The 13,127-nt window shown below is 30.7% G+C and overlaps 1 protein-coding gene across 3 annotated transcripts in view; it reads left to right on the top strand.

Annotated features, from left to right (window-relative positions):
* Positions 1-13,127, top strand: part of LOC107448522 (phospholipid-transporting ATPase ABCA1) — a 149,132-nt gene that overhangs the window by 91,317 nt on the left and 44,688 nt on the right. For all 3 annotated transcript variants that reach the window (XM_071185715.1, XM_071185714.1, XM_071185716.1), the window contains 8 exons: positions 1,827-2,049; positions 2,192-2,413; positions 4,680-4,884; positions 6,110-6,220; positions 8,432-8,609; positions 9,557-9,688; positions 12,138-12,277; positions 12,521-12,658. In XM_071185715.1, the coding sequence (XP_071041816.1) occupies positions 1,827-2,049; positions 2,192-2,413; positions 4,680-4,884; positions 6,110-6,220; positions 8,432-8,609; positions 9,557-9,688; positions 12,138-12,277; positions 12,521-12,658 (1,349 nt within the window). The remainder of the gene's footprint in view (positions 1-1,826; positions 2,050-2,191; positions 2,414-4,679; positions 4,885-6,109; positions 6,221-8,431; positions 8,610-9,556; positions 9,689-12,137; positions 12,278-12,520; positions 12,659-13,127) is intronic.

Raw genomic sequence — 13,127 nt, forward strand, 5'->3', positions numbered from 1 at the left:
TAATAAATATTTTCAGCCCATAGACAGCCCTATTTGCCAGAGAGAGTCAGTTTTTTATTTCAATTTTATGTTACATGTGGTGCCATAATAGCTATTACATATTCCGTAGCTTTTAAAATTTCTTTAATTACTTAAACTTATTTTTTTAATCATTATTAATCAAATCATATTTAAATTAAATCAATTGGTTAATTTTTATAAAAAGCAAACATAAAATATTTTATTCTTTTCTTATCGATCAAAGCAACAGCGAACGTTTTATTTCAATTCTAATGTAGACTCATTAATTCTCTGTCGCACCTAATCAAAAACAAAAATCTATTTAAAACTCTTTATTATTAATTTCTTGCCACAAATATGTTTCTGTTATACTAATTCTCACAGTCTTGTTGGCGATTCGCGATCGCGAAAGTAATTTCCAACCTAATATTGATTATGGGGGTTGGCTTTATTTTGTCTATGTTATCTTTCGATAATTCGCCAACCTTGGATCTCTTCTCCATGGTCCTAACTGTCCTTTGGGAACAAAATCGTTGAATTTCAAATATGTGGTGACTAGGCCTCCTAGTCCCAACCGTTGAATATCTATCTCAATTGAAAATTCCGAAGTCAAGCAACACTGACTGCGGTCAGTGTGCAGGTGGGTGACCACTTGGATCCGTCTGCATAGTGACCAAGGATGTGCAGTATTGGTCCTCATTAAACTATTCTACCGTCAAATGCTTGACTTCGCATGCAGGTCGTCGGGCTACCAAAGCGAGGGTGCCATCCCCTCTGCAGAGGATCACAATTGTGATGGCATGTCTTCGGATCATCCTCAGGGATGTTTCCGAGACCGTCGCCAATAGCTCATTGTGCAGCTCAAGTGCGCCATAAATGAACTACAGATCAACTGAAAATTCCTGCTAACTAAAATCTCGATGTAAGAGAATGTTTTATCTTGATCCCTTTAAGGGATTTCTTTTCTTTATTATTTTTTAATTATGACCATTTTCAATAAATCAGTTTTTTAAACCGATTTCATTTATTTCACTGAGACAATGGACAATAACAGCATATCATAATTTTTTTTATTTTCATACCTAACTTATAGGAAATTTTTTATTTTCATACCTAACTCCCCTGAAACCGAAAATCTGATTGTTTTTTTCGGCAAATGTTAATTTATTTAGTTATTAAACATTTAAATTGCCCCAAAAGGCCTCCGTAAGTGATGCAATCAAAAACGACCCCTGATTGGCTATGACGTCGAATGTGCCAAAGGGAAACGTGCCGTCTCCATCCGCTAAGGCTATTTCAATGCTTTTTTAGTTTTGATATCATGTATACCGTATGAACATCCTTTGTAAATTATCAGTAAAAATTTTGTGAATTAAATTTACGGTTCTGAGAGTGTGTGCAAAATGAAAGAAAGATTTTAAAACTTCAAACGTTGTTATTTATCATTAAAATATCCGAAGAAATGATTATGTAGCTCTTTACAGCGAATCAACATTTTTTTTCGGCTGAAATCAGTGGTGTTAAAGTTCATAGAAAATACTATTTTATTCCACTTACTTTTAAATTAAAATAATGCTTCATTACAACCTAATTACTTAATTAAAATAAGTCGCAGATTGGATAGAAATTTTATACATTTTGATATAGGATGGNACAGCCAAAAGTCAATGATGATACTTCAACTACCACTAAAATATTAGTAATGGCGATCAACACCATCATATTATAGTTATTGCAATTTCTTTGTAAGATGTGCTTCAAGATTCTTATACAAACATAATTGCAGGTTATACAAACACTATTACAGGTTTATTACTTTATTACAGGTTTATCATGGCCCTTTCTCGAACATTTCCATTGTTTATGGTTCTGTCTTGGGTGTACACCAGCTCAATGATTATAAAATCCATTGTTTATGAAAAAGAACGTCGACTGAAAGAGGTTATGAAGGTGATGGGCCTCAATAATGGCGTCCTTTGGCTGGCTTGGTTCATTAAAAGTTTTCTTAGCATGCTGGCCAGCTGCTTTCTTCTCATGCTAGTCCTTGTGGTAAAAAATTTATTTCCTAAAACTGATATTATAACTTTCTTACTTCACATGTATCCTTTATGTAATCAGATAAGTTTGCATTTTAACTATAACAAAACTTTGTTTTTTACTTCAAACTTACTATAGTTTTTTTATTTTTCAGTTTGGAAAAGTGATGGAGAACAGTGATCCTGGTGTGATATTTGTGTTTCTTTTGTGCTATTCTGTATCCACTATTATGTTATCATTTCTGTTTAGTACACTCTTCTCTAGAGCTAACCTTGCTGCAGCAGCTGGTGGCATGCTCTTCTTTATCATATACATTCCATATCCATTTCTAGTCATGTGGGAGGATCAGATGTCGCTCGGCAAAAAACTAGCCAATGTAAGACTATTTTTTTAATTTCTTGCATTAAGTATGTAACAGGATATATTTTTTCTATAAATATTCTTTAACAACTTCCCTTACCAATTATAATGAGAAAAAAATGCAAAAAATCAACATATTTTTTTAAAAAATTTTATTAATAAATACAGGGAACTAAAACAAAACATAATGTACAAGTTTTAAGTTGAAATTAGAATTTTTTTTATGTGTATGAAACATTTAATCTAAAATCAGTTTAGTATCCCGAGTCATCTCGGGCAAATGAAAAAAAGTTAAATATTAGTCTTTGTATGATAGTTCTTAAAACAAGCAACAACACAAAGTTATACTTTTCAAACGTCAGTGAAAGAAAACACCTTTTTTATTACTCTTATTGCTATGTAAATTCAGCAACCATCGTATATACAATCGCACAAAACACGTGTGCAGTTCAACGGCAAAACTCCCAAATAAAACTTGGCAAACTTCCAATCACAGCAGATTATGTTTTTTGCTTCCGACCAAGTAAAAACGTGATAAAACAAAATGTAGTGAAAAATTCTGCTAAGCCCAAGTTTTCTTGGGATGATAAATATTTGCAAAATATACCTACCCGACAGGGTATCCGCACACCTGGAAAGTCATGAATTTCGGTATTGAACAAAATTTCTCCTGAAATGTCATGATTTTAACTATTTTTTTTAAAAAAAATAGTAGAAAGTCATGGATTTAGGTCGCCAAAAAACTTTACTTTTAAAATGGAATCCCCTCCCCCAATTTCATGGTGTTCCGAATATCTGAATTTGTAACAAAATCCCCACTCAGAGTCATACTTTATTAAAATATAAAAAGTTCTTCTCATGTTCTTTAAAAATTACTGTATTCTTTCAAAAAATGAAGAAAGAAAAACATAATTTCTAGAGCGAAATGTCTTTTAAACTTCTGAGATTTGAGAATTATTATTATTTATTTATTTTATTTTATCAATTTAAAATTATAGCTGAAGCAAGCCGGTCATTGGCAAATTTTTTTTAATTCCAAAATGATAACAGAAAAATCAGGAGTATTTCTTTCCTTTGTGATGAACAAGAAAAATATCTTTAGAATATTATTCTGCAGAAAAAAAAGGAAAAAATTATTTGATCAGCTATTATTTTTTCAGCTGTTTTATTGCTTCAACTCTTTCTTTACTCTGTTTTTTAAATTTAAAATCAATAAATATGAAGATGCAGAGTATAACAGTACTCATTACTATAGTTAATGTTATTATAATGCTTTTTAAATTTATTATTCTGTTTTTATCGGAGAAAATAGTTTAAGTCGTGAAAAAATTTGGAATGAGTCATAAGTTAGGCTCGCATCATTATGCACTAGTAATACTTATTTAAATATTCAAGCAAGCAACAAATTGTGTAAAATTTTTATTCCAATGGGGATTTTTTTCAAAAACTTACTGAATCATGAGGAATTTTCTAAAATGTACAAAAACCAGAAGAATTTTTATTATATGAGTAGTAGGACTGGGCAATGTTAAGATTTTAGTGTCGCAATGTATCGTCATCACGATATTTCGATGCATCACAATGTTTCGGTACATTAATGTTTTATGTTTTGTACTGTGTAAATTCGCAATTAGTAAGTTGCATTTTTTTATTATTTCTACATATTTAAAGACGTGGATATCTGCAAAATAGTGGTTAAAAAGACATTAACCGTCTTGATTGATTGTAAAAAAATCAATAGGATTTGCACATGCATAATTAAAAGAAAACCCTTCCATAACTAATGGATTCAACGACACTTCGATTTCAATCACATTTGGATTCATCATGTCAGCAAAACTATGAGTCACAATTTAAAAAAGACTTAGAACGATAACTATCATCGCCACAGTTATCACTGCACACTTACGGAGGAATTGCTCTTCGTGCGAGCTTGCAGACATCTATGTTCTATTGGGAACAATGCTCAACACTGCGCGTGTAGACATCTATGTCAACGATGCATCAAGAAATATCGTACGCATCTCAGTAAATCACAATTTCCGATGCTTAAAAACTGCCAATCTAAGCATCAGATCGGTGATGATTGCATGGAATCGATATTTTCCAATGCATCGATTTATTGTCCGGTCCTAACCAGTAGACGAGGAGAAAATGGCAAAATCCGTAGTCTGCTGGTAAATCCAGTAGAGTTGGCAGCTATGCACTACGAAGCCTAATTGTTTTGCATTATTTTTGTATAGTTATATATTGGAAGTGATCATTTCAATTTGTGATTTTAGAGTCTGTCTTCCAATGTTGCTTTTGGGTTCGGTTGCAGTTACATCAGCCATTATGAAGAAGAAGGTGTTGGGGCTCAGTGGTCCAATATCCACGAAAGTCCCATTCCTGGTGATGATTACAGTATGTTACAGGTCATGATAATGCTGCTCTTTGATGGTTTTATTTATGGAGTCCTCACATGGTACATAGAAGCTGTGTGGCCTGGTAATTTCATCCTTTTTAAATTAATACTCTGACCTATTTTAATTATTGTGTTTAACAACATGTATGTCTATAGAAACCCAATTTTTTTAAAAAATCCTGCCCTGTAATATAAAATAGAGGTTATGATTCCAGAATCAACTTTAGCATACCATCTAAAGTCAATTCTGGTGAAAAGAATAGCCTTACACCTAACGAAATAGTTTTTGTGGTTGGAAGTATGAACTCTGACATGTATGTGAATTTTCTGGACAATGCGTCTCTCCTAGAGCCACGATTTCTCAGGGGATAGAGCATTCACCTTCCAATGAGGTGAACAGGTTTCGAATCCCAGCGATGGCTGGTCGATACAAATTCCTCGTCCGGCTTGCACCGACCACAGTGCTGACATAAAATATCCTCATCCAAACGTAAATTCAAATTCTTAAGTGAAATTAATTAAACAGAAGGTAAAAATGAAAACAACCTTAAATACATTAATTCAAATTGGAATAGCGCTCAAGGCAGCTAAAACCAAATTCAAATCATATAAACTAGTNCTTGTGACGAAGTATGAACTCTGACATGCATGTGGATTTTCTGGACAATGCATCTCTCCCAGAGCCGTGATTTCTCAGGGGATAGAGCGTTCACCTTCCAATGAGGTGAACAGGTTTCGAATCCCAGCGATGGCTGGTCGATACGAATTCCTGTGGAACTACCACTATAAATATTAAATACCAATTCACTAGTATATAAGACATGTTAACTTGATTCTATCATGAGGTACCTTTTGATAGAAGAAGGTTGGCATAGTCTTAAAATAAATCCCCACATTCCTCATCCGGCTTGCACCGACCACAGTGCTGACATAAAATATCTTCAGTGGTAGACAAATCACGGGTTTAGAGTCCCCTTGCAGTCAGGCTAACAGTGAGAATTTCATTGTTTTCCTCTCCATATAATGCAAATATGGTTTAGTTACATCAAAAAGTCCTCCACGAAGGCCAAATTTCTCCCAACACATGATCCAGGAGTTCCACTGTCTTCTGGATTGGGTTCAAGATTACAAGGCTACAGTACATAGATAGAGAAACAATGTGAGGTTTCTCAGAGTTGATAAGAAATTTTGGGTGGTAATTGTAAGAACTGGAAGGAGCTGTTACTATGCAAATCATTGAATAGATTCTATATTAATTCCTTTTCATTTTAAGAGAATCAATTGGTTAATGAAATTGTAATTTTTCAGGTCAGTATGGCGTTCCAAAATCATGGTATTTCTTTGTCACTAAATCTTACTGGTGTGGTACGGAACTGAAAGAAGCACCAGTGACAGATATAGAAGCAAGATCCAACTTTAGTAAGTTTGTATAAAAAATAGTCTTTGTTTTAGAAGAACATATGAAAATGTTATTTTATTAACTAATTATTAAAAAAAACATGATGTGTAATGCTTTTGAAAAGTGCTTATTTTCGGTTTCTAAAAGCCCTTAAAGTGTTTTTTTCATTGGGTGTTTTTAAAAAGTGCTTAATTTTCCCTTTTTGAAAATTAGATTTTTTTTCTCTACCATGTCGATTTTCGCCACGTATTATGCAAAAGCATGCTTTTCACATTGTTCTATTCAATGTTATTCACTATTCATTGAACCACTATCTATTTCGGTGCTCATGACATATAAAAACGCCAATCATTTTGCATGTTGGATTAAATGTTTCTGAGTCTGCATGTGCATATACTGAGCTGGATTCGGTGAGATTATTGCACTCTCGCGTGCAACTCTGCTGCATTTTGCAAGATATTCTCAATTTCAGCCTTCATTTTTCACCCTCTGAAATTGAACCAAAAAATCTNTTAAAAGAACATGATGTGTAATGCTTTTAAAAAGTGCTTATTTTCGGTTTCTAAAAGCCCTTAAAGTGCTTTTTTCATTGGGTGTTTTTAAAAAGTGCTTAATTTTCCCTTTTCGAAAATTAGATTTTTTTCTCTACCATGTCGATTTTCGCCACGTATTATGCAAAAGCCTGCTTTTCACATTGTTCTATTCAATGTTATTCACTATTCATTGAACCACTATCTATTTCAGTGCACCGTTGGTTCATGGCATATAAAAACGCCGATCATTTTGCATGTTTGATGAAATATTTATGAATCCGCGTGTGCATATTCTGAGCTGGGTTCGGTGAGATTATTTCACTTTCGCGTGCAACTCTGCTGCATTTTGCAAGATATTCTCAATTTTAGGCTTCATTTACCACCCTCTGAAATTGAACCAAAAAATCTCTTAATAATTTTGTAATGGATAATATAATCAAGAAAAGGGTTCTTTGTCAGAAACTAGTTGTTTCATCATGATTATGTAAAATCATGTTTGCATTTTGTTATGGTATATAGTGCTTAAAAATATTTTTGCATGCTTAAAAAGTACTGAAAGGTGCTTGTTTTTTGTTGAAATACTTGGCTACGCACCCTGAAAAAGAAGTCAATTTTCTGTTATTTTCACTTTTTATAAATTAAAGGATCTATTATTTCTTTACATCAAAACTTTTAAGTTTTAACTTTTAGTAATCAACATGTCTTTATTAAATTCTGATTGGTGGTCTTTACAGTAAATTTTGCAGTATAAATTCTGTTGATATTTTACTCAGATAATTGCTCTGTGAATGTGTAGAAAAAGTCATGAACAGAAAAACCTGTTAAGTTAACGAACTCTCTAAGTTTAACTCAAAACATTTTTGTAAAATTTAAATACTCTGAGGATTATGAATTTACGAATTAACAAAAAATTTCGACTCAATAATTTATAATTGTCCGAAATTGTGTTTGGATGGAATTATCTTGAGTTGAACAAGTTTTATAATTGCTTGCAAAAGGGTTTCTGCGTATTTCTAGAAATATGCTGAATCATGCCGAAAGTTAAATTTGCATTGAGAAATTTAAATATTTACAATTGGTTCATCTGACTAAACTTTCCAGAACATGACTGCCTTCAATATGTGAAAGTCAGTATGTTAGAATCTCCTTGTTGTCGGGCTAACCGTGGGAGGTTTTCCTCTCCATGTAATACAAATGCAGGCTACTTCCATCAAAAAGTCCTCCACAAAGGCAAATTTCTCCCAAAACTTGAACCAGTAGTTCCCTTATCTTCTGGATTGGATTCAAAATTACAAGGCTACGTAATTGAACATTAGTAGTTGTAAACCCAAAAATTTTGCCGGCTATTATAAAATAAAATATGTGAAATCCAAAAAAAGGGATGTTTGATTTTGCTATTGTCAAAGCAACATTATAATTATTTATTACATTTAAAATGTATCCGTTGGACTATTAAGATTGCATCTTAGTGCATGGAAATTTTATCATTAGATTAAAAGCTGTCTATTACATCTATTATAGATTTTTTATTTATTTTTTACAAGTGATGTGAAAATTTTCATAAAAACATTCAAGAAGCCTTGACTTTAAATTTTGTCCACACCTTTTATTTTTCTTCTGTCTGTAATTTGATGATTCGATATTCTACCATATTTTATTTTTTTGAAAAAAGTAGCTAGTAATTTCTTTTTCTTCTAGGTGGTAATGTAGATTTTGAACAAGAACCGAATGATCTGAAACTGGGTGTGTCCATTCATCATTTGACCAAAATATATTCCAACAAGAAGCTGGCAGTGGATGATCTTAGTGTGAATTTCTACGAAGGTCAGATCACATCATTTTTGGGACACAATGGAGCAGGAAAGACAACAACCATGTAAGTTGAAGTCACTAGTCTTTTTTTACCATCACCTTTATATTGCAATATACTAATTTACAAATTTCATACTCAAGTTTTTAAAATCTATAATTCATTCACTACTGAGTGTTTAATTTGTATTTATATTGCCATATGTTAACATGGTGTGTAGCGTTTTAATAAAGTGCTTAATTTTCCCTTTTTGAAAATGAGATTTTTTTCTTTATCATGTAGATTTTTGCCACGCATTATTTAAAAGTGTGCTTCTCACATTGTTGGACGTTTTCACAATTCTTTCAACAATAATCTATTTTGGCTTACCGTCGGTCCGTAGCGTATGAAAGCGCCAACCATTTTACTTGTTTGATGTAATACTTGTGACTCCGCATGTGGGTCTACAAAGCTGGGTTCAATGAGATAATTGCACTCTCCTGTGCAACTCTGCTGCATTTTGCAAGATATTCTCAATTTCAGGCTTCATTATAATCAAGAATCAATACAATCAAGAAGATAATATAATCAAGAAAAGAGATCTTTGTCAGAAACTAGTTATGTTATCATGACCATGTAAAGTCTGAAAATTATTTTGCATTTTGTTAAATTCTATAGTACTTAAAAATATTTTTTGAGTGCTTGAAAAGTTCTTAAAAGATGCTTATTTTTTGTTGTAAGATTTGGCTGCGCAACTTGATTAATTTACAAATTTCATACTGAAGGCTTTAAAAGTAATTATTCACAACTGAGTGTTTAATTTGTTTAATAGCTGATGAAAGGAATATTGACGTTTAAAATGGAATAATTATGCTGTTGTGTGTATTTTAAAGCTATCCATCATAAAAAATATGATGAACAGTTGAAAGTAGTGTGTTATAAAATAACTAGAAATATAATAGTTAACGAAGCTTAAAAAAATGCTTTCATTAAATTATTAATTTTATTTAATTGGCGCTATTGTTTGCTTTAAGATCAATATTGACTGGGATGTTTCCTGCTACGACTGGAACTGCTAAGATTTATGGCCATGATATTCGAGCAGACATGGATTGTATTCGACGAAGTTTAGGAACTTGCCCTCAGCATAATGTTCTATTTGAGGAGTAAGTCTTTTTTCTTTATTTTATACAAACTTAACTGTTTTATAGGGGTTGACTCTATCTATTTGGTAACTGAAGGGATATTAAGTGAAAACTCTGGATTTTTCTTAGATACTTCAGAATTTTCTCCACTGCCAGATTTAAGTAAAAAAACTCAATTAATAATTATTAACTTATACCATTTGAACTGAAGAACTGCACAAAATTATAGTTCTATCCTATTTGTTGCATTAGAATGTTTTGGACTTTTGAATAATATTAAAAAAGAAAAAAAATTGCTGGATAAAATTTTGTTTTGAAATTTTCTAAGGGCAAATTGTATCACATTATCAAATTACGGGCTACTTACTTGCTATTTTTTTAAGTGTAAATAAAATCTATAATATGATAGATCTGAGTCAATCTTTTTCGTCTATTTATTTTTAAAACTATTTTTAATCTAATAAGCAATTTATAATCAGTAAAACTGTTTCAAATTTTTAGTTTCATTTAAAATAAATTTAGCTCTTTGATTAAAAATATTCAGTTTTAATTGTTAGATAATAAACCAAATTAGGCGATAGTTATAAATTTGTAGAAGTCTCCATAGAATAGCTGAAAATGTTGCATTAAAATTGTATCTCATTATTTTTTTTCTAAGAGGCATTGCGCAATGAATGTAATTGAGAATAGCAGAATTTAGGCTTGGCCATATTATAATTTTTATTTGACATAAATTTCTTGATAAAAACACATGATTGTATTATTTTTATCAAGGCTGTTAGTACACATTTTAAATATTCTTTTTTTGATTAAATTTTATCATAATTCTTTAAGCTTAAAATTTGCTAAATTAGTTGTATACAAAATGTATCAGGATAAATTTCTAACTCAAAGAAATTTTAATTTTCTTAATGCAATTTTACTTCTTGCATTTTTTTTTATACCAAGAGAAAATTTCCTTGTTTATTTATTTTTGTGCACTCTAATCTTTTTGTATAACTAGAGCCTGGAATTTGATGATCTTAAAAATTCCTATAAATGTTCTTAAAAGGGCAAAAAATAACTTGAAAAATGTATAAAATACCCTACTATTAATTTTAAAATATTAAACTAAAACAATGTTTTCCTCTTTAAAATTACTTCATGCAAAATATATAAAAAAAATGCAATACTACATGCTTTTTTAAAAAAAATGTTTTTGCTTTTTACTTATAACCTAGAAATTGCTTTGATTTACTTTATGGGGATTTATTACAAACCTCATTAGAAAAATAGATTTAGTCAAAATGTTATTTATGAAACTTGGCAAATTTAGCATATAAATCTGGAAAACATGGAAAAGTCACTAAATTTTAATGCAGAACTTTATCAGATACTCTGATTGGATATCCTATGATACGTGTTAACAATTCAGGGGTCTGTCCAAGGTGAATTTACTACCGTTTAGCGGTACCTTCATAAATTCAACTTTAGGAAAAAAGGTAATTTCACAAAATATTTTTAAGAAAACAAGCTCTCATTACAAACCCCATTATTGTTGCAATCTATTGAAAAGAGGAGCTTTTCCGCAAGCTGTCTTCTACAAAAAGGTAGCATGTGTTGGGTCAGATAGTGCAATGTGGTAAGCCTAACAGGTCGCTTATGCCATAACTGTACAGGAAGTCGAAATTTTAACATTATTCTAAACATTTGAACATTATCTTAAACATAACTTTTAGTGCTAGTACTGTTAAATGCATGTTTTTATTAAATTCAAGTTGAAATTTAACTATGGACAAGGATTTTTATTGATTTTTAAATTTGGATACAATTTTAAGGCCAAAATGTTTCTATAGCAAAATTATTTTTGAATAAATGAGGAAAAATATATAGAAATTTATCAGTCACAAATGATTTTTTTGTAGTGAACATATGAAATATTTTCTAATTTGTGAAAATATTTTCTTACTTTACTATATTTTTTTGTTGATTTTTTAATATAATTTTTAATTTTCATAAAATAGGAACCTCTCAAAAAACCTAGACAGACCCCTGCAATTTAACTCAGGATTCAAGACAAATTTTCTACTTTCATGTGTTTTGTTTCTCAGAACAAATCTTCTAGACTTATTATTTTTAGATCTATTAGATCTTCTACACTTATCTTCAAAGACTTCTAGACTTATCTTAATCTTCTAGACTTATTAAAGTTATTATTTTTCTTGTTCATACCAATAATTCTGTTTTAATTTCGAATGAGAGCATTAACTTAATTTTTTTTTCTTCTAACTTATGTTTAATTCTTCTTAATAAAATTTATTCAGTGTTTTTTTTTTTTTTTTTTTTTTAACAATTGCTAGATTTTGTGTTAGAAACTTGTGTGTCTTTTCTCATGTTAATAATATGCTTGAAATGAAATAGAAATATAATTGTCTCATGAATAATCGGCTTGACATAAAATTAATCTGGATATTTCTTTATAATTTACTAGTTTGACTGTTTTTGAGCATTTGTGGTTTTATGCTCGGTTGAAAGGAGCCAGAGACGAAGAAGTTTCTGAGGAAGCGGAAGAAATGATTAAGGACATGAACCTGAAACCAAAAACAAATGAATATTCAAAAAATCTCTCTGGTAAGCATCTGTTTTTTTTAAATTTTTATTTCTGTATTACTATGTATTCATGAAATTTGTATTTTATTTTGTAAAATCTACTGGATTTTTTCCTATCCATGTTTACGCCAATGCAAATGTAAAGACTTTTAAGTGAGACGAATTATTAAACTTTTTCTAATGTATCATTTTTCTTGGTAGCAATTATTTGAGTAATAGTTAATGTGCATAAATGAAACTGTGGTATTTTATCTTAATTTTCAGGTGGCATGCAAAGAAAATTATCAATTGGTATAGCATTTGTAGGTGGATCTCAAACCGTTATTTTAGATGAGCCTACGGCTGGTGTAGATCCCTACGCCAGGAGATCCATTTGGGAATTGCTTTTGAAATACAAGTCAGGTAATGCATTATGTGATTTTTTTAGCTTTATGTATTTTTTATTAATCTCTAACTATTTATCTAGGAGGTTTGTTATATTATTGATAATAACATATTTTTGAAACAAGACAAAGCATTTTACAGCACAATTTATATGTTGTTGTCGTAAACCATTAAGTCAATGGGTTCTTGTTCTTGTTTTCCAGTAAGTATTATTCTCAGAAAGAAATTTAATAAAAACTTTCTTATAAATGTTTTATATTATCACAACTAAATAAAAATTCCTATTGATGTTATCACCTTTTCTAAAAATATTTTTTAAAAAATGACCCTCCATCCAAAAAATCCCTCCCTATCCGTTTCCATTAATTATAGTTTCTCTTATTTGTTATTTTATGTGATTATAAAGTTGTGCATTTAAAATAAATTAAATACGGCTGGGAAAGAGGAAAATGCACCCCACCTTAAAGATAAGAACAAATTGACTTAT

Source organism: Parasteatoda tepidariorum, chromosome 9 (assembly GCF_043381705.1).
Source record: "Parasteatoda tepidariorum isolate YZ-2023 chromosome 9, CAS_Ptep_4.0, whole genome shotgun sequence".
Classification (NCBI taxonomy): domain Eukaryota; kingdom Metazoa; phylum Arthropoda; class Arachnida; order Araneae; family Theridiidae; genus Parasteatoda; species Parasteatoda tepidariorum.